A 26,014-nucleotide genomic window follows, 5' to 3' on the forward strand; every position below is an offset into this window, starting at 1 on the left:
CCTCGTCTACAGGGACTGCAGAGTGACTCATCCCGGAACTAATGCATCTTTTTAATACTTGATTAAGGAAGAATGTTTTTTGAGTTAACCCTTGAAAATAGTTGTTTTTCATCGATTACAGGACGTTTAATGAATTACTTTTTTCAGAAGATATACCAATCGAGTGATATACTTACAATTCTAGAAATGATTTCTATACACTTTGTTGAGTAAGGAATGCTAATTCTTGCATGTGGTGATATCCACTTAAATAAAAATAGTACAGTTTTGAGACTCGATGGCAAAGACAAAGGATGACAATTGCAGCTGTTGAAGCCAACATTGGAAATTTGGATTATGAGCAAAAATGAATTGATTTGTAAAAATATAGTTCGTGCCATAACTGAATCTGGGTACACAGCTGTAAATGGTTCCTGGTTTTATGTAAAGTACTAATCTGTTTATAGTTTTGATCCCTCACAAATGAAGAATAATGTAATTCATTCAGTAATACTTAATGTGGTGAGTTATTAAAAAACATATTTACACGCAACCATTACGTGGATGAAAAGTTATAAGCAGTTATATAACCATCTTATATTGCATCCATTTTACATCCTAACTGAAAAGAGCTGTGGAAGGTCTTACGCAAGCTTTTAGCTTAACTAAAAAGTATATCCCGTACATTTGGTGAAGTACCAGCTCTGACACAGGCTTAAACAATGGGTTAAATAGTAGTGAGTAAAGAAACACTCTTGAAAAACATTCATGCTGTCTGGTGTGGCCTTTAACGATGGTTCAAACGTCATGTTAGATATGAGTGTTGCACACTTAACTATGGCTGACTTCCCAGTGTGAGTATATCATGATCTGAGCTGTGCTGACAACTAACGGATTATCCCAGAACTTCGAAACCACAACTGTCATAATAAATGGAGAGCATTGTTTATGCATTAGCTTATGCCAGTGGAGTGCCTGATGTTGCATGATGTTGCAACAGTTCAATCATTTTAACACTCCAGTCGTCTCTTAATTTTTTCATGTAGGTGTAGTTGTGCAAGTGACAGATAGAGAATCTCAACCAACATATGAATACCCTGGCAAATGCAGAGGCTGTGTTTGCTTTGATGAAAAAGGCTGCATTGGGTAGGGGATCACAGAAATGGAAAGCGACAAAAATGCAAGGATGGCACTCCGCCACCGACTCCAGGCAGATTCAGGACAAAAGGATCTAGAGAACCGTAGGTGGGGCGAGCAAATACCCTTCACATGAAATTAGGGTTCCACTGGAAAGGGACAGACATGAAAAAAAAAACACTTACCATCACCGGATCTGTCCTCCAGCAGAGAGAGAGGAGAAGTGGGGCAGGACAATGGGTCAACGGTGCCATATAGGATCATGGTGCTGGGTTTTTAGAAAGGGCTTCTTAATCTGGAGGAAGGCACAGAATGGGGTGGAAGAAGAAAGAAAGAAATCAATGTCTCCTAGTGTTAAGCCTACAAAGAGACTGTCTTGTACTATATGAATTTGACTTAATCTAGATGATAGCCAGAGATTAAACCCCTTACATAAGATTGACAAAACTTCCCTTCATTTTAGATCATACCCTGCTACAGAGGGATTCCGTTTAGTGCAATAGATCAATCGAAATAAGTATGCCTAGCTTTAATCCATAATCTATACATAACAAAGTTCACCATGAAGGCTGTTCAGCCACGACACAGCTCAACATGGATATTCCTGTGTTAAAAGAGAATGAAAGTTGTTCAAACAAGATCAAAGATGAAGATGAAAGCAAAAAAAAAGAGAGAAAACTATGTTTTTTTATGCAGTGCCTGAAGTCATGTTCATTTCCTCTTCTGTACACGGCAGAGGATTAAAACATCGAAACATGAGAGCACAGCACAAAGCAGTAAAGGAATTAATCCACACTACATAATTCTCTTGACATGATTTAAAAAGGGATATTTACATTTTCTTCTCTGTTTCGGTATGTGAACAGACAAAGTAACAGGCAATTTTCACAGAAACTCATGTTACGAATGTGAATCAGATCATTGATGTAATTTTTTTAATTTGTATAATAATTTTATGTTTGAGCAACACAAGCCTTGCCTGTGCAGTGAGCTGACTATTCATTCTGTATCAACTGCATTTAGGGAATAACTGATGTAGGCTGTTTGCCAAAAACATCATTGTACTTTGACTATCATAAATAAGAGAAAGCATCCAAAATGACGGCCCTTCCATTATTTAACAATGCCTTGGCTGCATGGAAACTTCAAAGATTCCAACAAACCCTTTCAAGGTGAGCTCTAGTCATATGTCAACATTTGCCACTTGACCTTTTAGGAGGATATCTAATGTAATACTATACACGGTGTGTGCGTCGACATTTAAGAGGTTTGGAGCAGTTCCAACTGCAAAAAGCATATGTGGCATCTTTTCCAACTAACATAGAGCTCTATAAACCAGGGGGCTCTCGTCAAAGCTCTCCGTCTGAACATGGCCATCTGCGTCATGGCACTTAGAGGTCATCTTTTTTCCCCAGACGGCTATATTAAATAGGCAGGAAGATGAACCAGGGTCAGGTTTTAGCAGATTACCCTTAGGATAAAACAAGGTATTTTTTTCAATTGTTCAGCCTTTTCTTAATCCCTTTAATCTTTTTTTTCCCTGTCTACCTATTCATATAACAATAATATAAGGACAGCGGGAAAGTGAGCCAACAATACATTTATCTTGACATTTTGCATGGCATAGACACACATCAAACGATGGGCTCCGATTCCATGCTATTATTTTTACACATGTAATGTGAGGCTTCAAAGCACCCAGACCCGACTCACATTGGAGTAACACACTTTAGGAAGCATAATCTAATTTTTCTAAAACAATACAGGATTATCGCTGTCCTCTTCAGGTAAGCACTTTACCCAATGCACTATGTGCTGATCATTTTTGTCCTCCACATTCAGCAGTTTAGTCCTTGCCCAAGAGAGGGTGTTGTTAAATGGACAAACAGAACAGGGTTTCAACCCTTTGGCTGACTTTTCATGCCAGATCTCCAAATAATGGTGCTAAGTATATCAAACATTAGCGATGACATTTATTTAGTAGGACAGGGCTTGAAGCTGTGATTGTTGTTCATATCACTGACCTTTACAGGAAATAGACAGATCAAATGGCTTTCTACTCCAACGGTTCTGTCATCACAAATGCCAGCCACAGCTGGTTGCATCTGATCGAGGCTTCAGGTTTTCCTTTGATTTTAATGATTTTAATAAATAATGATGATTTTTTATAAATGATGTATTTCATGAACTTTGTCACAGATCGAACGCAGCTGTTCATCCGTGCATTGGTTGTGAGATCGTAGAGATGTGTATGATCAACACAAGGAAAAGCAGGGAAGAAACCATTTCTGCATCTGCAATCCCTGATTTATGGGTTGCGCAACATCGCCTGTGTGGTAACGACCTGATTTGCATAACATGCCATCAAAGTACAGATGTACAAGAGGTACTCACAGTGAAACACACAGGTATCAATACGTCTCCTGGGTTTAAATTGACATCAATATTTCATGAGACATTCCAACGACAAGACTAGAGTTCAGTTGAAAGATGATTTACAATATCCGGTCACCAGCACGGCTCATTTGGATGCAATACCTTTGAGACAACAGAATAAATCGCCACAAGCAAGGCTGGCCTTCAGTGGTACATAAACTAACTAAACTTGCTTTTCAGTGATTCATAGTGGGTTTGTTGAGGTTATGGAAAATACAGACCTAACCAATCTCTTCCTTGTCGCATTTAGCTAGAAACCTTACGTGATGCTTGAAAAAATAGAAGATAGTTTCGTTCTAATTCCAACAATTTATGACTTTATGCAAAGTTACATGACAAGCACATCAAGTTAGAATGCTGCTTGAAGCTGTATTGCCATCGGGTTACATGAGAACTCACTCATACTCGGCTGAGTCCGAAGGAGAACGGCGCCCTCTACTGCCAACTCCTCAAAACACCTGCCACTTAAAACTGCTGGTCAGTCTCAAGGTAAAAACTACATTGACTAAACAAAACAAATACCCCCAACACTACCAAAATCACAGCGTGATCTGAAAGATGACACTTACGGAAAGAACATTTCATACAACCTTGTTTTTTAATAGACATTTTTACAACCAAGAATGTTTAAAAAAAAAAGAAAAAAAAAAAAAAAAAAAAAAAAAGCTAAAACGAGTGACCCACAAATCACTTATTGTTTTTTAAAAAAATATTGTCTGATTTGAATCCTTGTTCACAAACCGTTTATTTTTTTTATTTTTGTCTATTTGTTGAAAAATTGGAACAAAAAGAAGCAACAAAATGAAACATTGAAAGGCTGTTACATTTCTTGGCAAATATAAATATAGTGGTCTGAACAAGGTATTATTTCATCCTAAAAGTCCTCGTTTAGGAAGAGCAGGTTTGATTACAGCAGGACTTCAGGCCTCTGCCTCCGGACTCATACAAAAACCAGGGTTCTTTTAACTGTCTGCTTCTTTCTTTGAAATCCAAATGTGCTCTCAAAGTCAAATATGTACATTCTCTTTGCCAGTAGTCTGTCGGGGAGGCGGTTGCCATACGGTGCTTTAGAAGTACGTGTTGTCCGAGTAATAGTTCGGCGGTGGAGGTGGGTGCGGCGCACCCCTTACAGGAGGACCCCACGGACACGTAGGCCCCCCTCCCATGTGTCCTCGCCCAGGTCTGGACCTCATGGGCATGGGCGGCGCCCCTCTCCCCCTGTAGCCGCCATGCATGGCCATATCCATCGGCGGAGCCCGCAGCTGCGGTGGACCTGACATAGACCCTCTGCTGTTGTACCCGCAGGAGGGGCCACTGTGGTTCCCGTGGCGAGGAGGCGGTGGAAGAGGCGCTGCCCCTGACCCTGCCGCCCCACCCCGGTTGTGCGCGCCCATGGCTCCGTGTATAGGCAGGGGGGTGCGGGGCACAGAGCCCCCCCTGCTGGCAGGAGGCTGGCTCTCTGGGCCCGAGCTCACTGGAGTCCGGCTGCCTTGACTGCTGGGAGTGGAGCTACCTTGAGTACCGCTCTGCTCCGCTGCCGGGCCGCCCATCCCTCCGCCGTGCAGGAATGGGCCGGGCGGGGGGCCCGACGCCGGGGGGAGGGGAGGGACGGGCACGGGGGGGAGCATCCCCGGGGGATGGCCGTCAGGCGTTTTGCACACACCCCCTGTCCACATACTCTCCGGAGGGTGCAATCCCATCGGATGTGCAACGGTAGTCTCCACCGGCACAGAGTCCGTGATTAGACCAAGCGGCGGGCCACCTGCATAGCTGTGCTGCGGCACCCCCATCTCACCGCCCCAGCCGTACCCCATGCCCAGTGGATGAGCAGGAGGGGCGACGGCAGGGTCGGGGTACGGGAAGGCCACAGGCTCCATGGCTTTGCCCTGTGCATCCTGAGAACTGCCCATGGCGTGGGGGGTCACCGCGCCAGTCGCCGGCACCCCCATCTTGGCCTCACTGTCGGGCAGAGGCTGAGGGAGGCCTGGGGGGACCTCCCCGGGGGGCATCTCGTCCGAGCCGACGGGAGGCTGGCTGAGGTGAGGCGTCAGGGACTGCTGGGGGAACGGTTGTCCTGGCAACGCGGGGCACACGGAGGGAGGCTGAGATGGGAGTGGGTAGCCGGCGGCGCCGGGGAAGGGGTTCCACTGAGACGGCGCGGGGCACAAATAGCTCTGGTGGGGGTTCACCCCAAAACTCGAGGCTATGTTGTCCCCCAGCTCGGTCACGGTGCTGCCATAGGACATGGGGCTGCCCTGGGCCATGGCTTCCTGGAGTGGGGGCATCTCAGGCAGGGGGGGGCGAAACTCCTGAATCTGTGGTGGAGGGGGGAGGAGAGACGGCTGCTCCATGCCGTTGCTCGGGATGGGAGGGGCTCTGTGACTGATGACCGTTGTCTCGTCCTCCGAGTCCAACGACATGTCCTCCTCATCCACGCATTCATCATTCGCGACTTCTTTCACGGCTAAGACGGACAGAGGGAGGGTATATTAGCTGTGGCATGAGACATTATGTTCTTTGCTTCAGTGGGCTTGCTTGATTCTAAAACAAGTTTCTCACATGAGCTCTGTGAATCTTGGACGCAAAAAGCCAAGACGTTGTGCTACGTGTTTAAGACTAACCCCAGATCACAAATGTATCCATCCAAGCAAGTGTTTCAGTTTTATTAGTAAGCATGTTCTCTGGGTATCAAACCCATGACTTGTCAGCACATCACTGATTGTCAGGTCCAAGGCTGCAATCTTGGTGTAAACAAATTTGTTGATGTGGCTCAACTGGCAGATATAAAAACAATTATGTATTCACTGTAGGGCTGGGCGATATGGAAAAAAAAATGTATCACGATATGTTTTTCCATATTGATCGATCTCGATTCTTATCACGATATGTAGTTTTTGCATCCTCACACAAAACTTTGTCAAACCAAACGCCGTCATTCTCAGCAGAACTTTGTTAGAAAAAAAGTTGTCAGAGCTAGATGAGGGAGCTGTTGACTAGCTTTCTGAATGAGCTAAAGTAGCAGCTTTTACAGTTAATACCGCTGTGGTGTTTCTGTTAACTGGTACAGCAAGAAAACGTACTTTTGATATAATACGAAATAGTTGTTTTCTGCAAGCTAGTTCACTCGTGTAAAGTAAACCCATGTTTAGTCCTCCAGTTGCTGACTGCTGAAGAATGAATGCCTCCACTTGTCGCTAACCTAACTTCGCTAGCTAGTCAAACTTAACAAACTAGCAGAAGGTCTATGATAGTACACAACATTTGAATTGTTTCCTTCATGGTATACGTTAATGGCGATTGTGTTGTTTAGTTTGACTTCATTTTGTCTGAGTCTGAGATCTGAGTGGAGTTTGGTTGTAGTATCCATGGCAACCGGAGGACTAAACATGACTTTACTTTACACAAGTGAACTAGCTTGCAGAAAACAACTATTTCCTATTATATTGTAACGTGCTGGCATAGTCGCCCCATAATGCCGTGCGGCACTAGCGCTCAACGATGTTCCCTAACAACGTTCCTTACTGTTCTAATTGCATGTCGTTGTTCTGTGTTGGGACGGAGTTTATACAGGCGTGTGACGGTAGCACAGTCTGTTCGTGATAACTTGTACCAGGGGATAAAGCCCGTGCCATTTTGACAGTGTGTTGTGTTTAAGGCCATAACAAATATTACGCACTTCCGTGATTTGTTACAATATCAAAAGTGAAAAACACAATGTCAAAATGGCACGGCACGCGCCTGCCGCACGGCATTATGGGGCGACTATGCCAGCACGTTACAATATAATAGGAAATAGTTGTTTTCTGCAAGCTAGTTCACTTGTGTAAAGTAAAGTCATGTTAAGTCCTCCAAACTCCACTCAGATCTCAGACTCAGACAAAATGAAGTCAAACTAAACAACACAATCGCCATTAACGTATACCATGAAGGAAACGATTCAAATGGTGTGTACTATCATAGACCTTCTGCTAGTTTGTTAAGTTTGACTAGCTAGCGAAGTTAGGTTAGCGACAAGTGGAGGCATTCATTCTTCAGCAAAGTCGGCAACCGGAGGACTAAACATGGGTTTACTTTACACGAGTGAACTAGCTTGCAGAAAACAACTATTTCGTATTACAAAAGTAAGTTTTCTTGCTGTACCAGTTAACAGAAACACCACAGCGGTATTAACTGTAAAAGCTGCTACTTTAGCTCATTCAGAAAGCTAGTCAACAGCTCCCTCATCTAGCTCTGACAACTTTTTTTCTAACAAAGTTCTGCTGAGAATGACGGCGTTTGGTTTGACAAAGTTGTGTGTGAGGATGACGGCGTTTGGTTTCACAACGTTTTGTGTGAGGATGACGCTGTTTGGTTTGACAAAGTTTTGTGTGAGGATGACAGAGGTTTTTCTGAGACTGAAGCCGTTTCGCTTGAGTCTGACTACTTTTGGTCTGAGACCTGACGCCTTTTCGTTTGAGTCTGACACGTGAGTCTGAGATCTGAGGATGTCCTAATATGAACACCGTACGCCAGACTCCGACACTGTTGTTGCGCTTACTTTTGCCACGTGAGATCGAATACATGTCACAAGGAAATAATCGAGATCGATCGAAATTTTATCACGATCCCGAATCGAGATCGAAAAATCGCCCAGCCCTAATTCACTGTGCACTACAGTGAGTAAAGCACATCCAGTAACACACACAGACGCACGTTCCGGCTGACAGTAATGCAATCACACTCACCTGCTGGTGGGGGAGCTGGCGGTTCGATCTTGGGTAGCCTGAAGCTGATGATGCTCGTGAAGTTGTCCAGGAGGTCTTCAATACTGGCGATAAGGATCCCGTGGCTGGAGAAGTGTGGGAACATTTCCTGTTTCCTTTCTGTTAGGGAAACATCCCACAAAGTCAGCACTCAAGGCAGTTACTCTCACACCCAAGGTAACAGTCATCACTATAAACATTACCAGACTCAGACTACCAGGCAAATATCCTGAAAGTCCTTCACACCCAAGTCAACAAGTAATGCCATGGCCATACAAGTCCGCCCAGTACTGAACGTGCTATATAGTCCTCAGGCGATCAGGTGGACTGCAAATGTTGGGTTGTGTTAATAAGACCTCTCATCTAAGACCATCACCTCAGCCACTCACTCCACTCTCACCATCTGCCTTGCTGATATTAAATCTTGGATGCAACAAAATTTTCTCAAACTCAACTGCAATAAATCTGAAATACTCATTATCGGCCCTAAACACCTCACCCACTCAGCCCAGACTTTCTCCCTCAACATTGACGGCTCCACCATCACCCCCTCCACCCAGGTCCGTAACCTTGGTATCGTCTTAAATCCCACCCTCTCTTTCTTACCCCACGCCAACCACGTCACCAAAACCGCCTTCTTCCACCTCAAGAACATTGCACGCCTCCGGCCCTCTCTGTCCTTCGACTCCACCCAAACTCTGATTCATGCCCTCATAACCTCCAGACTGGATTACTGTAACAGCATTCTATATGGCTCCCCAAACACTGTCCTCAATTAACTTCAATATGTCCAAAACTCTGCCGCTCGCCTGCTCACCTCCACCCGCCGTTATGAACACATCACCCCGGTCCTCCGAAACCTCCACTGGCTCCCGGTCAAACACAGGATCAACTTTAAAATACTACTCATCACCTTCAAAGCTCTTAATAACCTGGCCCCTTCCTACCTCTCTGACCTCCTCCCCCTCCACGCCCCTACCCGTTGCCTCAGGTCCGCCGGCGCAAACACTCTCAAAACCATCAGGACTAAGCGCCGGACCTGGGGCGACAGGGCCTTTTCTGCCGCTGCACCCTCCCTCTGGAACGACCTCCCTCTCCCCATCCGCCTGGCTCCCAACATAGAACTATTTAAACACTCCCTCAAAACCCACCTGTTCAATCTCGCCTTCACCTGACCATCCTGTTCAACCTCGCCTTTACCTGACCATCCCCTTCTCCCTCCCCTCCACTAATAGACTAGTTGCTACTTTTCTTTTTTATATAATGTTCTGTTTGTCTGTTTGTCCGACCCTTTTTGTTATATTTTAGTGTTGTCTTGTCATGCTTGTCCTAAAATGTCAAAGCGACTTTGGGTACATAGAAAAGCGCTATAAAAAATTGAAGTATTATTATTATTATTATTATTATTATAAATGTGCAGCTCTTGACAGCCATCTTGTGATTTTTAAATAAGTGTATGAAATGGAGATAGATAACAAATATTTATCCAGTAAACAGTGTGGGAGCGGGAGTGTCTGTATGAATGACTGTATGTGAATAACTGTGTAAATTGTGTGTGAGTATGAGAATGTGTGTGTGTGTGTGTGTGTGTGTGTGTGTGTGTGTGTGCGTGTGTGCGCGTGCGTTTATCCGAGTGTGCACCACGCACCCGTGAGGAAGATGATGTGTCTGTGTCGTGTGTTATTGGCCTGCATTTTGATGAGGCAGTCCAGGTCGGGGGCCGTCCTCGTGGGAGCATCACAGTCATGATAATGGAGGAACTCCACCAAGTGTTTCTTCTGGTACGACGTCAGCAGGTTTAACATGTTCATCGTATCGCTGTTTAACCTGGTGGGATGACGACAAGGAACACTGAGCATAACAGGACACTTCCTATGAACGACTCGCTGCCAATCTGGTTTGAAATATGAGGAATCCGCCTTACATCCTGCCCTAGTTCAGAGGATGATGGACTACCAAGGGGTGCATTGCCTGAAAGCACTTGTGGTGCAGTGACCATGGTAACGGTGTTCAAAATGATCTCTAACAATGGCCATTGCACAACAACACTTTGGGGAAATGCTACTCAGTCTGTCCTAACCATTTTTTCCCTTACAATTCAGACAATGCCCTATAAAGAACAGTGAACCACCGTACCAGTTACTGACTTTGCATTTGCTGTGAATTGATTCACAGAACACAGCAGCGGTGTCTGAAATATGCCGTAGGCGTACGCTCCGACTCACCTGCTCAGCTCTTTGAGCTTCTTCTGGGTCTTGCAGTGCACCTTCCACTGCCAGAGAGAGCCATGGTCCTCCAGGAACCTCAGCAATCTCTGCAGTTTGTCTACACACACACAGACACACACACACACACACACACACACACGCACGTTATAAACATGTAACTGATGAACATTTTGTATCACAGATCAGGTCTTTTCAGATGGAAGTTATAATTGCAGAGCTGGGTTTCTGTCGAGGAAACTGACCGAGTGTCATCAGGTCCGAATTGAGGATTAATTCGTCGGACACGATGAGGCCGCCCGACACAAATATCTCGTTATAGGTGCCGTTCTTCACGTCGTCCAGACTGTCCACGCCGGCAAAACTCACAGAGGGCAACTTCTTCAGCAACACCAGGCCAGGAATCTACAGCAGGAGGAGGGAGTTCAGAGGAGAGCATAGTTAAGCCAGGGACACACCAAACCCACATCAAAGAACTAGCGACTACGAAGGCCGGCTGTTCGAGTCACCTCATGTTGACTGTGTCGGAGCCAAGAAGTTACAGTTGAAAACGCCGCAAAGACTACAGCCGAACGACCAACTGACACATATGTTCTGCGCTTGCATGAGAGGAAATAACTCTCCATAACACTTTCGCTCACCACAGGCAGTTTTAGAATATGGCTACTTCTATTTAAAAATATGTCTGATAAGAAGTTGCAAATGGCACTGGCGTTATCAGTTCATGGTCTTTTGGTTGTCGAAAAAGAAGGGAAGAGGCAGAGTCGAAAAATTCTGTCCACCTGGTGTGTCACAGGCTTTATACAGCTTGGTGTGGTATAGTCTGAACATAGTAGTAATAGTCTACAGTCAACAAATGTATAATTGTTATAAGGCTGCTAAAAATCCCATTAACACAATAATCTCTCTAATGTACCGTAATTTCCGGACTATAAACCGCTACTTTTTTCCCACGCTTTGAAATTCGCGGCTTAAACAATGACGCGGCTAATTTATGGATTATGATACCTGTGACCGGTGGCTTTGTGGAGCTAGGATGCTAGCATGGATGCACCCGCATGGATGCTTAGTTCCACGCGATTTCTCAGTATCTCTCAATAACTTAACTAATGTCAAAATAACCACAGTCTACCGGCGTAGACAGAACACAACTCAAAACAGTTTACAACAATACGAATCCAGTGTTTTCAAGTTCTTTAGCTCACTGGTTTCAAACTAGCGTCTTTCTTCTATCTCGCTGTCTTCAATCTAACGTTCTAGCTTCTGATTGACTCTTGCAACTGTGCTCTCTTAAAGCAACAGTGCACTTATCGTAACTGGCAAAACTAATAATATGCATCATCACTATTGTATTACTTTTGATATTCATTTTAGCCTGTGTACAGTTCATTTGTTTCAATGTACCGGTAGGCACCTGCGGCTTATTTATGTTAAAAATAATTATTTTAAAAAAATTCAGTGGGTGAGGCTTATATTCAGGTGCGCTCAATAGTCCGGAAATTACGGTAGTGCAAGATTCTACACATAACTTTGTGGATATATTGGGAATAATTTTATAAAAGGCTAATTAATAATAAAAGGCTCATAACAACTCGGAACTAAGGTGTGAGCTTCCCACACCCATTCCAGGGTTCCCGTCACTAGTGGGATCTGCATCCATGCAGTATTCTGCCCTCTCATTTCACGTAGTTACCTTGTGAACACGCATAGCTATATCCTCATTCTGAATGATGACCAGACCTTGTGAACATGCATAGCTATATCCTCATTCTGAATGATGACCAGAAACCCCATAGTAGGGGTGGGCGATATGGCCAAAATCAGGTATTTTGGAGGAATGTCTTCTATCGTTATGGCAAGTAACCGTATAATAAGCGGGATAATGTATAGTTCGGCGGCAACATGCACTACTACAACTACTCTGTGAAAAATAGTTCAAAATAACAGTCTCCTGCGGTTGAAACGGTATTGCCAAATCTCTACCGTTGCACGGTATATACCATCCTATCGCCCAACCCTACCCCATAGTTACCTTGTGAACATGCATAGCTATATCCTCATTCTGAATGTAGACCAGAAACTTGTCGAGGCAGTTGTTGTTCTCCAGGAAACTCTGTGGATTGCACTCCACATTGCCAAAGCTCTTCAAGTACTCCTGAAACAATGGACAGGACGACTTTAGTTTTACAATTCTTCTAACAATGACACAGGCATTTCAGTCCTAACTAATGTAAAATAAATTCAGTTCAGTACGAATTTCTTAACAACGTATTCATATTAACAATGTATAGGCCTATATAGAGACACAAGTATTCATTAGGACACAGTGTGCAGAACAGAGTCTGAGAAAACAGGGAATCATCTGCTTCAGTTTAGCTCGCCGGGACAAGGTCAAGTCAGTGGCCTCTTAGCTTGGAGCAGGACAGATAACGACCATCTGCAGAAGGGAGTTGAGGTGCTCACAAAGCCATGATTGTCACCCAGAAATGATTACTATTATTCCAGATCCACTGAGGTTACTTCCTGGGGGCATCCATGTATACGCCTCTCTGGGACTGTAGCACAACATATTCTGAAATAGTAATAATTTCTGGGTGAAACTGAAGCAGATGACTCCCTGTTTTCTCAGGCTCTGTTCTGCACACTGTGTCCTAATCCATTTGTGTCTTGTATGTCTCTATATAGGCCTATACATTGTTAATATGAATAAGTTGTTAATAAATTCGTACTGAACTGAATTTATCTTACACTAACCCTCCTACATAAAGCATACATGAACTAATTAGGTTGTCATGTCACTAATGAAAAGCATTACTCATCTTGTGTTACTTATTCCAAATCCGCTACCACCACACGAAGAGATAGACTACGGTTTCCAATGCCCTTATGGTGGGAACAATCACTCCAAGCACACTCACTCAACCAGAGAAAGGCGCCGGTGGGTAGGGCACGTCCCCAGGGCCTAAAAAGAGGTTCCCACCTTAATCTCTGTGCAGAGCCGATTCTCGCTGTCCTCCCCAGTCACGTAAATGTAAAACTTCATCGTGTTGTTCTGCACCAACTCCACCAGGCTGAGGATCTTGCTAATCAGGCTGTTAGCCGCGCTCGTGCTGTCGCGGGGATTGGCAGGGGTGGGATCTGAGGCAGGGGCTGCCATAGACGGAGAGGAGACATGGACTTCTGCGGGGGTTGAGACTGTCGATTTGACATCTGCAATCCTCTCTGCTTTCTCTGGGGATACAGTGGGAGGTTTGCAGGGATCTTTGATGGTGCCCATGCGAAACTTGCTTGGGGCCGGGGCTGCTTTCTTGGGCGCTGGGGCAACTGGAGGTGCGGGGGCAACAGCAGGAGGAGCGGCGGTGGCAGCCATGGAGACTGCAAGGGCAATTGGGGCAGAGCAGACTGGCGTAAGACCCCAAGGCGAGACAGAAACAGGGGCACTGGGAGGATGATGGGACGGGGCGACCACCGCATGTGCAGCTGAGGTCAGACATAAGGCATCGACAGGGGGGTGGACGGGGGTCTGAGCGAGTGTAGAAACCGATGTAACCGTAACCGGACCTGGAGCGAAAGCAGGTGCAGGGGTAAAGGCAGTAGGGGCAGAGGCAGAAACCGTTACAGGAGCAGGGTGCTCGACTTTCACGGCTGGAGCAGTGTGAGGGCGTGGGGCAAATCTGGGTCGGCCAATCAGGGAGCCCATCTGCTCACGGAGCGTGCTGATGTAGGGCTGCACGGGCGGTGGGTTGACGTGGTGCGACACAAACGAGGAGAAGGTGGAGCTGAGCCGCAGCAGGTGGGGGTCTGTCCGCTGTGAGGGAGGCTGGGAAACGTAGTAGATGTTTTTGCAGTCCATCAGGTGCTTGATGTGGGAGGAGAGGCACTGGAACTCCTCGTGGAGGATGGTGTCGACCGACTGGCCCGTGGCTTTGCGGTGACCGTCTACACCGTAAGGTGAGTGCTCTGGGACTGGGAGAGGACCTTGCTCTGTTCATAAACAAAGACAAGAAGAAAGTCATGTACAGCCTAAAACACGTCAATCATTTTGTGGCACAAAATGTGTTGTTCTAACAACAACAACAACGTCTAGGATTCGACACCCATGCAGCACCCACACAAATGGAAAAGAGGCACAGTCACTGCGGATAAAAGTGTCTGCTACATGAATAAATGTACATGTAAATACACCAGAATCAACTCAATATTAAACTGATGAGGCACCCGGAACCACAGTTTAAGCAAATGAGATCAAATGGTAATTTGGGCTTTCTTGTTACAGGTCCTTGATGTAGAGTGATGTAGAGAGGACAAGTGCCATTAATGAAGCAACCTGCAGCATGGTGAAGCAGCACAGTTTACTATGATTTTTACAGCCGGCTTTCTTCCAATATGTAATAACAGTCCCATGAACTGATGTCATCCAGGTGAATTAATATAGACAATCACAAAGCTAGTTTGGATTTCTATGGATATGAAGGATTTCACACCCAACAAATGTAACCTTTGACCTCACATCCCCTACTGCCAGACTCAAAAGCAGCACAGCCTGAAGGGCATAAGGCATCCTCAGTGGAAGACAAAGAATAACCACATCATCCATTCCCCAATCAAAGACGAAATGCACCCTCAAATCATTCTCTGAACGTCACATACTGCACGGCTACAGGCGTGTGAGCCCAACAGCAGTTACCTGTGTGCCTCCAGGGGTCAGAGGCGTCTAGCAAACACGACGGCTGCTGCAGCAGAGGCTCGCTGGTGGATGCAGGGCTACACACGTCCATACTGCTCATACTACACGCCATCTGATCCTACACACATAAACACACACGCAAACATGCAATAATGTAATAACTCTCCAAAGATGGAATCATGTAATAACAACCCACAGATGTAACAGTTCTCCAAACAACAACATAATCTGTAGGACCACTAAACGTCCTTAATGTCACAACTGCCCAACTAACCACTGCCCCATAATTAAAGCTCTCTCACAGCGCCCTCCATGACACTGACCTCCAGATAGTCCTGCGTCGGCTGTTCCTCCTCCTTTACCCGCGCCCGCAGGTCCAGGTCCGTCGCTTCCGTCCGTGCCGGGTCCAGTCCCAGTCCTTCGGCGCCGACCAGCTCCAGGGTTTCGGCGGCCACCTCTTCCCCCGAGGCGCCATGGGCCATGATCGTGCTCATGACCAAATTGAACAGGCGGTGAGTCTCGGTGATGGATTCATTCTGGCCTACCCGCTCCCGCAGGTCCGTGTCGCACATGCCGATGCTGTCCATCATCATGGAGAGAGACAGGGATTGGCCCTCCTCTAAACCCGCCTCCTCACTATTGGGCACTGCTCACAGAGAGGGGAAGAGAGAGAAAGACGATGAGAGGGAGAGAAACACAGGAAAGGGGGGAGGACAGGAAGACAGAGAAATGAAAGGGAGACGGACACTAAAATAAAGTTGCTTTGGCTCGACACAGAATCAAAACAAGTGTTAAACATGCAAGCATGGACCCAGTCACTTATGTTGACCACACAAAGTCTGAAGGATGACAAACACGTTCTCAAAAGGTGAAACTTTGATAAATGACGGAACAGTTTAAAGAAGCACATTGTGACCCAGAAAACTTGGTCGGGAAACTGGGTGCAGGAGGGGTGAAACTGATGACTCAAAAATGAGAAGCAGAACACCTCCTCCCACTCTAGTGATGGTGTGGCTCTGAAACTAGAGCTGCTCGCCTCAATCAGTACTTGGAGATGCTGGCCAAAATGACAAGTTCATATTTCACTAAAGAAAACAATCCACGTCAACAGCTGTCTGACAACAGTATAACTAAGCAAATACAATACAAAATATTAAAAAACTGGTAGAGCTGTTCTGTTATCTTCCACAGTTAAACCGCCTGTTTCATAATGCAGCTTAAGTATTCACATTCTATGACTACATAGGTCATGAAAAAATAAAAAAAAAAAGGTATGAAAAAAAAAACTGGATGAAGCTGGAAAGGTTGTGTGCACCTAGTGATTACTGAGGGACAAAACTTAACTGTTACATATCTTTTGATTTAAACTTCCAGTGGAACCCCAATTTGTCCCCCCCCAGCCCCAGCACTCACCTCTCCCGGGCTCGCCGTTGCTCAGCATGTTTGTCCTCAGGTACTTGCTGGCCTGGGCCCCCCCTCCGTCCTCTAACCTCCTCTTGCGTCCGGCGGCGTCCCAGCCCTCCTCCTCCCCTTCCCTCCCTCCAGCCAGCGTCCGTTTGTGCATATGGATCACCCGCAGTAGCTTCTCCATCATTTCCCTTTTGTACTGCGCCCCTCCCCCACTCCCTCCTCCGACCCCCAATGGGGCGCGTAGGGGGGCTCTCTGACTCCCCCCATTGGACTGCGCTGCGCGGGGCCCGTGCCCCAGGGCCTGCCTGTCCGGGCCCCCCAAGTCCGAGGCCGGGCTGCGGTCTTCGGATGTCCCCGCGGGAGATGGCGCTGGGGACACGACCAGGCCGGGCGCTGCTCCCGCGGTCGCCGTGGGCGGCCGTCGCCGCTGGTGGTCCTGCCCGTCCGCGCTGAGCATGCCCTGAAACTTGGTGGTGGGCAGCTGGTAGGTGGCAGGGTCGTGGAGGTAGGCACGCAGGGAGTCAGTGTTGACCCACGGCCGGGGTCCCGACGGGGACCCCGCCCGCTCGTCCAGGTGCTGCCGGTAATCCGGTAGCCGGAAGGCCTGAGGCGTGCCCCGGCCGCGCTGCTTGCTCAGATAGTCCAACACCTGCCGCTCCACAGCGGGCCACAGCGGGCTCAAGTTTTTATCTTTGCGGGGGTGCGAGCGCAGGTGCATGAGGGCGTAGTGCAGGGCCGGCATGAACGGCTCCAGGGGGCGCAGGACCGCGTCGACGTTAGGGTCGCGCGCTGGGGGAGCAGTGCATGTGGACGCTGCGAGAGAGAGAGAGAGAGAGAGAGGGAGGGAAGAAACAAGACATAGAAATAATGAGAATAATTTATCATACGGATGAAATTGATCTAGTCTTTACCACAAGGATGCATTCCAGAAACTAAGCCAAAATGTGTAAGCTACAAGAACAACGGGTGGCAGCAACAATAGAAAGAAACTTTTACTTACAGAGTGTTGTAACCAGTCTGGGATCTTGGAAGATAAATAGAGCATGTAAACCCTTTTCCATCCGACTCTTCCTCTCTGAAATCCAAAGAGGAGGGGGAGGGGAATTTACATGCTGAACAGCCTAAATCAGAAAGGCGCAACACAGAGAGGTCAAAGGTGCGTGTGTGTGTGTGTGTTTGTTTTTACCATTGGTTATTTGCATTTGGGCGGATGAAAGCAGGAAGAGAAATCCTTTGTCTACCAGAGGTTTCACGAGCACCTAGAGATAAGATGAAAATGTTTAGATAACAAACATTTGGCTTAGAGACCAAGTGACAGCTGAATAAAGACAACAGTTATATAAACAGTCAGAATTCAACACATCGACAGGAAACATATGTAACTGCTGTTTTTTTGCGTGTGAAAAATTTGTGTCTTACTATTTTGTCCCTCTCCAGCTTCTGTAGCAATCCGGCTAGATTTTGGTTGCCAGGTTTGCTCTTGCTCACCACTTCAAACAGACTGCAGTACTTGCCACACTTTACCACTGTGATGGACAAACACACACAACATACAATCAACATCAGATTAAATTATTTTACACCACTCAACCAGTAGAACAAGAACCTAAGACCAGTATATGTTCCAATATAAATATGTACTCACTAGTATTTCTTGTCTATTCGAATAAAAGCATCGGCTACATAAATATGAATATGCCTTTATGCAAAATATGGCATGGTGACCAGACAAGGTTAAAGACGAGTGTTCATTCTGAGACAATAGCACACAGGCCTCATATCTCTTCAAGGACACTGACCTTCCCGCTTGCCGTAGAAGGTGTCCCACGAAGGTATCTCCCTCTTAACGGCATCTAATTGCATCGCTGTGCTGAAGTCCAGTTTGTCGGGCCTAACACAAAAGGATAAATAATAATTTTGAAAGCAGTTGACAAAATTTGCCGATATGTTTCATCAGCTTTCTTCAAAATGGCAAGCCATGAAAAGAGCCAGAATCACAAGCAAGGCCGTTTTGAAGGAGGATTGTGTGTGTGTGTGTGTGTGTGTGTGTGTTCGCGTGTGTCCGCTGCACTGGCACTCACAGTCGGAAGGGCAGAAGGGGGAGGTTCGAGGATCTGATGCTAATCTGGAAAAGCTCCTCTCCCTTGTTCACCAGGGTCCCGCTCCAAACGGTGTACCTGCGCCTCACTAAGAAGCCGAAAGAAGGGGAAAGCCTTTTAGTCAGTCTGAACAATGGCATCAACAATTCATGTCGCCCACAAGGCCGTCATTGCAAAGAATGACAAATTAGAATGAATGATCCAATACTCTCAACATCTTCTGTAGCATCAGTAATGACTTTGTAACAACAGATTTTTCCATGAGGACATGCACTATACATTCAACACAAATAATAAGAAGGACCCTGTCTAGAACTTACCTCGATTTCCATCATTCATGGGGCTGTTGAGTCTGAAAGAAATACAGAAAGACTTCAACACAAACCTCAAAAACAACATAATTACAGGCACCTCAGCCCCAGCAGTGCATTAGCAGCGAATAAAACGACCACTCATCATTAATTAATCAATATGACGTAAGCCTTTGTTTTCCAAGCATGGGGATTAGAGCCATACCTGTTTAGAGAGGCGATTGTCTCTTTGCCTTTGTACCGGAAGGACAGCACCGCGTACGGGCATACGTGCCTGGGCCGGGCCTTCAGCTCCTCAAAGGCAAACTCATACAGGTATTGCTGCATAAGAGTGAAAAGTGTACACACACACACATTACAAACATGGGTCAACAAGGGATATTTGAAGAATACCAGTTCATTTGTTTATGTTTCATGCACAGCTAAATTTAAGATCAACAAAGAGGCTTCAAGTTGCTGACTAGGTGGCTTGAGGTGGCTCAATTCACATGTGTGAGAGGAGTGTGTTCTGCAGTCCCAGCGCATACCTGAGTGTGTTCAAACGCCCGGTAGGAGTAGAGGGACCCAACTTTGCTTGTGTTCTTGGACACATGACAGTCGAACTTCTGCGACGGGTCAAGAGCATTCTTTGGTGCGTTTTCGTATATGGTTTTTAATTTTCCCTACGGCACAGAAGACATCATTGGGTGTGTTAATGTAAAACCAATCACAGCGATCTATGGGCAAAGTACAAACAAACTAAATTCATTTGACCACAAGAATGACAGGAATTTTGTGACTAGATGTTTACCTTCATAATTTTGAACACTATGATGTCTCCGGTTGTTCCTGGTTCAAATGGATTCATTTGCAATAGATCGGAATACCTCGATAGATACACACCTGAGGAGGTCAAAAGGTCAGTTTCAGGCAGCTTTTATCCAACTCTAACAAAGCTAGCTTTTCAAGTCATTCTGGGGAACAATAGCACCCATCTCCCACATTCATTAGCAGAAAGGACAGCCAAAGAATAAACAGCAGTTCCACCTGTCCTCAGGGTATCAACCAGTACATAGTGATTATTTCCAGGTACAATAACTGTGCTTCATTCAGGAACACTCACACGTACTGAACTGACATAAAAGCAGCTTTAAAAACCCACTATTTAGAACCAACCATCACCTACTTACTACAGTGAACCCAGCCACAACCCTACCCACTAGGGCACCATAAGCATGTCGCCCACACACACAGGAAGCTATGCAAATGTAAGCACCAGGGTTACCCAGCTCACCTTTAGCGGGACTCCCCAGCGTGCTGACGCGGGAGTGGCCCACGGACAGACCTTTTTCACAGATGGTCTGGACCTGCAAAGCCACAGGTAGAGCTACGGGTTACCAACACAGCCCACTACAATCAAGCCACTTGAACAGAAGTCATCTGTTAATGCGTGCGCTGTACATTTGTTGACATCAATGCCATATTTCACCAGTGACTTAGAAGACTGATCTGCTAATAAGGCTATGTGGTTCTGATTAAAGCACTAGAGCAAGTTAAGATAATCTCATGTTATAAGACACATTGCACATTTGCTGACAATACCGCAGTCGTTACAGATGAAAACATGCACAAACAAGTTTGATAAACAGAGGCGAGTGCCATTGTCTTAACACATTCATTATCTAAAGTAGCATCACTTGCATGTCTAATTTGTGTGCTTTGGTGTGCTTTGTCCATATAATCAGACATGACTACCTTCCAGTTCACCTGGACCAGGTGGGAGCAGAAACTCACCTTGTCCTTGTCCGGCAGCAAAAACCCGTAGCTCTCCTCCAGCTCTGCATCAGTGCGGCCATTCTGTTTGAGTTCCCTCTTCTTCTCAATGAACTGCCAAGGAGAAATCCACAAGCAGGACATTTTAAATCACCGCACCTTTAACAGCACAGATAGACTGGGATGTGTCTATATAGTGGAACATGACATGTACTACAGGGACAGTGACCATGTGGGAATTTGTGGTGTGAGTGCCAGAGCAAAGGCTTACTTCTTTCTCAAGGAGTTCGCTGTGAATGAGACGGGCTTTGGCGTAGGTGAAGGACCCCCGTGAGTTTGTCTCCAGGTAGAAGGAGGAGAAGAGCTTCACAAGTTCTTCAAACTCACGGGATTCCGGGGGAAGGTTCTGGAATAAACCTGAAAAAAAGAGAAGTTTCTTCATGAGCATTTCCGCAGTATACTAGAATAGAACAATGAGAATAAAGATTTCATCATACAATAAATCTAAGAGTATCCATAAGATAACCATAAATGATTGCAATGATCTATATACAATTCAAATTTAGCATTGAGAGTACTTCTGTTGCAACTACAGTTCTAGAACATGACCCCATCTGACTGTTTCAAAAGAGGTGGTGGGGGTGGTTTCATTTCCTAAACCTCTTACACCTCTACTGAAAACTGCTTGGCACAGGAAAACAAGTGCAACTGACAAAATGGTGAATGACTTCCTAGATAGTTGCATGCCCTATTGCCCTGTCACATAGTTTCATAATGACAGTACAGCAACAACAGTGCAACACGCTGTTACAAGTGTGGCTGTCACTTAGAGGCTGTTCACACCTGCCATCAAAAAGCATCTCCACATGTGTCTCAAGTGACCACTTTTGATCAGCTCTCAGTGCCCCCTCAGTGCCTCCAACTTCATTCACTGTGCCCCCTCACATTTATCAACTGAACAGTGTTTGGGGAGATGCTCATTATTTTCAACTTATGGGTCGAGAAAATCTTGATGTACATGCCACAAGTAAAACCAGCTACCCTGAAGGAAAGAGAGGGGGTGAGTTGAGTTCGCTGGTTGTACATTAGGCCTACTATGGTGCGTTATTGGTTATTGAAATAAACTTTCACGCACTTGTAATATATCTCTCTACGAGCTTTCCTAAATTCTCAGACGTCGTAGACAAAGCCAGCTTTGAGTACGTACTTCCTCTTATGCAGAGGATGTCAGTTGCGGACGCAATCCTTCAATGTGGTCCAAGACACATTCGCGTACACGCTGCTGGCCATGGCCATGTGTCCCAAGACCACCTAAGAATGTAGTCTGACTGATCGGTTCTCAATGCGTCTTGAGAGCATGCACACCTGATTCCAAATTTCGTTGTATGAAAATACAATGACAACAAAGGCTTTTCTATTTCTATCTGTATCTCACTTGTGATTGTATCACTCAAGACACATGTTGATGCCAGGTGTGGACAGGGCCTTGGACACAGTATTGCAGATGCCTCTCTGCATCAGAGAAGGTCACTGAATGTATCAAAAAGTTCAGTGTGCCAAGTAAGCCGAATGTAGTCATGACATAAACGCACAGAATTAACGCACAGAATGCACTTATTAGGACATAAACGCACAGAATGAATGCACAGAATGCACTGATTGGGACATGGAGCTGATAAAAACAAACACAATCTGGACAAAGCACAGAGGACAGAGATAGGCTGTGGACAACTCCAAAGATAATGCTATTCCTTCCTTTGGTTTGCACCAAAGTCAAATCAATGTTGCTGTGTGGAGTCCTGGCATAAACACTTCCAGCACATGCAAACAGAATGTACTATAGAAGACAAAGAGCTAAAAAGATAAACAACTCTACATGAGATGTTCTCCTGAGGTACACACCCACCTCTACACTGACAAATTCTGGTTGACACTCCAGTAAAACAAACTGCTGCACGTTCTCAATGTGGCATTTCAATTCAAGTTGCACGACCAGAACAGTTAGCCTGCCTCTCCCTTTTTGTAGCTTTATTTGACAAGATCAGGACAACAACTGCCATTTGTGAAACATGTGACGAGGACCCCCGCATAGCCTGGTCTGGGTCTATTTAAAACCTGACTGGAGGCAGGTAGTGAAAATATTACATTACATTCTGAGCCAAAACAAGCACAGAACATGGAAAGCCCAAACCACTAGACCATGCAAACACAAGGAGGCGACCGGCAGACATGTCAAAACAATCACACACACACACCAGTGCCCACCATGGGAGTGTGCCCACAAGTAAACCAGTGACAGATATGAAATGTGAGGCTTAAACCGGGTGGCTGAGCTAAACAACCAACACACTGAGAGTGCATCCAGCGTAACAAAAACCCTTCATGGTGTAGAAGGAATGAAAAGAGCTATTAATAATAATGATGGCTCTGAGGAAGACTGGACAACTCAAGCTACAATTAACCCCAAGATCACCAGTAACGCTCAAGGCAGCTGGGTTCTGGGTTGCAGCTGTTATGTTTTGTGAAACAGTGCTTGAAGGAAACAGGCAGGTCAGGGTAGACTGCAGTGCCGTGCTGTTTGTGGTACTTTTCTCATTTTACACCCAGACCTTCCAGCTACTTTTGAGGGTCAAAAAGTTCATTTGATTTGCCTCTTTTCCAAATGGGAAGGAATGCTAACTGAAAAGATAGCTTCTAGAGGCAAACGGTTACTAAGGGACTCTTGGAGGGACGGGGTGTAACGTTAAATAGAAAGACATTGACCAAAAACAGGGGCCTGCAAATTAAATAAGGGTGTCTTGAGTGGTCTGGTTAGAGTGGGGAGGTAATAAACATTGAGGCCTCGGGCTAATATTGCATGGTGGGCCGGGGAGCATCCGAGGAAGTAGGAGTGGTAAGCCAACCTGTGTAGCTTGGCAACTAACTTAATTACAAAAACGGTGGACTTGCTTACATTAGTGCAAGCACAGCTTAAATGGCACATGGCAAGTGTTAGCGACAGTTGCACTACGCCCAAGGACAAGGAACTTCGTGACAATGTCTTCTTCACGTGGCTTCTTCTGGCGTTTGAACTTACCTGCCATAATGGGTTTTGTGAGTGTTAGCTAGATACCGTTAACAGTTCTGGGCTCGACGTGAGGTTGCTAACTGTGCCATTAACAATCTAACGTTAACTAGTTGCTATCTGCAGCCAGGTCGGTGTTATGACATTAATGAAACAGGAGCTGTTACGAAATCCAGTTTTAAAAGCTAGCGTTACATGCAGCCAGGGAGGAATATGAAACAGACAATCCCTTTCAGTGTTCAGCTAACGTCAGCTAGCGAGCTAGCTAATATTAAGATGACACAACCTTTCCTTTCCTTGATCTTCCGTGGAATCTGAAAATTTCTCCTTGGCAACTCTTCTGCCGGTCTCTGAAGTGTCGATGGTAAAGTACTATTGGTTTTCAAATCCTTTATCACTCTCTTCCGCCGCTCAGAAGCATCTTGTTCAGACATTTGCTCGTCTTCACATCCAGCTTGTTCGCCATTTTGCTTGGATGTGGCCGAGATACTATCTGACAACAATTGTTTCTGAGAATTGCAGCTCTTGGAAGAAATCCCTGTAGGCTTAAGGCTTTCATTGTCCTTTTCAAGTTCCGCGTTAGAATTGCAGGCCATCTTGGGGCACCTCTGACTTCTGAGGGCGAAGGAATTGGTTACAGCGCCGCTTTGCTGAGTGCCTGTCCTCCTCAACCAGCCTCCGCCATTATGCCTCTGACGTATGGCCTTCTCCACCACTGCAAAACCCTACCGTCACTGTTCCAAGTCAGCTTTCGCCCTCCAGAGGCGTTTAATACACAGTGCAATGTTGTGAAGTTGTAGCTGTCAGTAACGTTCCCTTCATGGATGCTGATGGATGCAATAACGTTACTACGAAATTAAGTCTAAAAAAGTTGACGACTTTACACATTTATCCTTAAATCAACGGGAAGAGTAGTTGGGCGAAATTACCGGAAAAATTTAGAAAAAAAAAGCTTCTAGTCCGTCCCATGCCAATCTCTGTGAGGTAGTCCTATGCCAGTATGGCATGAGGTATCAGTGATGTGAACTGAATGTGTACCATTGTAATCTTTGAGATAGCTCAGAAAAGTCCGTTTTGGATTTATGGGGTCTTGAATAACTAAAATTAGGCTATACTGCACGTGCTGCTATCTGACATTCAGGGCAGAATGTTTGAACGTTAGTGAGGTGCAGGGGGGTGGGGTGGTTGGGGGTTAAGAATGTTCTATAAACTACATATAAATCCATTGTTGCTGTTTGCATAAAAGTAGGCAATTTTACTTGAGGTTAAGCTTCTTTGGGTGTACATGTGTCAACTATGTCATGCAGTTTTTTCAGTCTTTGTTTAGATAATAAACAGATAGGCTAGTATTCTATCTGAAGATTTGTAGCTTTTTGACTCTCTGTTCTATTTGTTTTATGTGGGTTTGGACATTGATAATATTGTCAAATTTAACAACGTGTTGAAAGTTCATGCAAGGTAGGTGTGGAGAATGAATGTAGTTATTATTATTATGCAACAATAAAGTTTTTATATTAATACGCATTGCTGCATGAATAATACATCTATGAAACATGATGATTAATAAGGTTTGCCTACATTTCTCTCAACTTAGGCTAATCAAATAAACTTGCATGAGAAACACTATTGCAGACCAAAATAAAATAGGGCGTTCTTACAATTGCAAATTTGGTTTTGAAATGTTCCAAACTATATACTTATTCTTTATCGTGGAGGTTATTTTTTACCAATGAAACGTTAACTACTATGAACAACATTGCCTACCCTTCATCATGGCCAGCGTTGGCATATTTAACATATTTCATATTGTGACCTGTACAGACAATGTCATTTTGATCATTGCTTTGGTCTTACGCAGGAATGAACAGAGGAATGGCTTTTGTCTTACATCCAGTCTGTCATATAGACTAGGCTACTGCATTAACATGGCTAAACAAATTAACGAGATACGACTAATTTCATTTTTTAATCAGTTGGGATTACTAATTATGGTAGGTTTCACTGAATTTACAAACAAAAAACAGCCACTATATGTAAACACAATAAGAAAAAAAAAACGACTGTTGGTTATAATAACAATATTGATGTATCATCCATACTTACTAAAATGTGTTCTCTCAGATAAAACTAAATTATTTGACTGCACTGTGATGAAACACACCACTGCTGGCT

The 26,014-nt window shown here is 45.2% G+C and overlaps 1 protein-coding gene across 2 annotated transcripts; it reads right to left on the reverse strand.

Annotated features, from left to right (window-relative positions):
• Positions 1-1,307: 1,307 nt before the first annotated feature.
• Positions 1,308-24,861, reverse strand: tasorb (transcription activation suppressor b). Of its 2 annotated transcripts, none has more exons than XM_031565936.2 (23): positions 24,129-24,857; positions 21,050-21,195; positions 20,800-20,892; positions 20,300-20,372; positions 19,817-19,908; positions 19,554-19,688; positions 19,232-19,347; positions 19,036-19,067; positions 18,698-18,803; positions 18,416-18,507; positions 18,036-18,142; positions 17,803-17,875; positions 17,617-17,691; positions 16,620-17,429; positions 15,530-15,852; positions 15,207-15,324; positions 13,500-14,503; positions 12,552-12,674; positions 10,765-10,924; positions 10,520-10,619; positions 9,943-10,121; positions 8,277-8,414; positions 1,308-1,411 (listed from the first exon to the last, which is right to left on the reverse strand). In XM_031565936.2, the coding sequence occupies exons 1-23, from the start codon at positions 24,436-24,438 to the stop codon at positions 1,407-1,409; spliced, it is 4,410 nt and encodes a 1,469-aa protein (XP_031421796.2). In that variant the 5' UTR covers positions 24,439-24,857; the 3' UTR covers positions 1,308-1,406. The 2 variants fall into 2 exon arrangements, with proteins under 2 accessions (XP_031421796.2, XP_042563545.1); XM_042707611.1 differs by lacking the exon at positions 1,308-1,411 and adding an exon at positions 1,420-6,016 and having other exon boundaries at positions 24,129-24,861.
• Positions 24,862-26,014: the final 1,153 nt, after the last annotated feature.

This window comes from Clupea harengus, chromosome 4 (assembly GCF_900700415.2).
Source record: "Clupea harengus chromosome 4, Ch_v2.0.2, whole genome shotgun sequence".
Lineage (NCBI taxonomy): Eukaryota > Metazoa > Chordata > Actinopteri > Clupeiformes > Clupeidae > Clupea > Clupea harengus.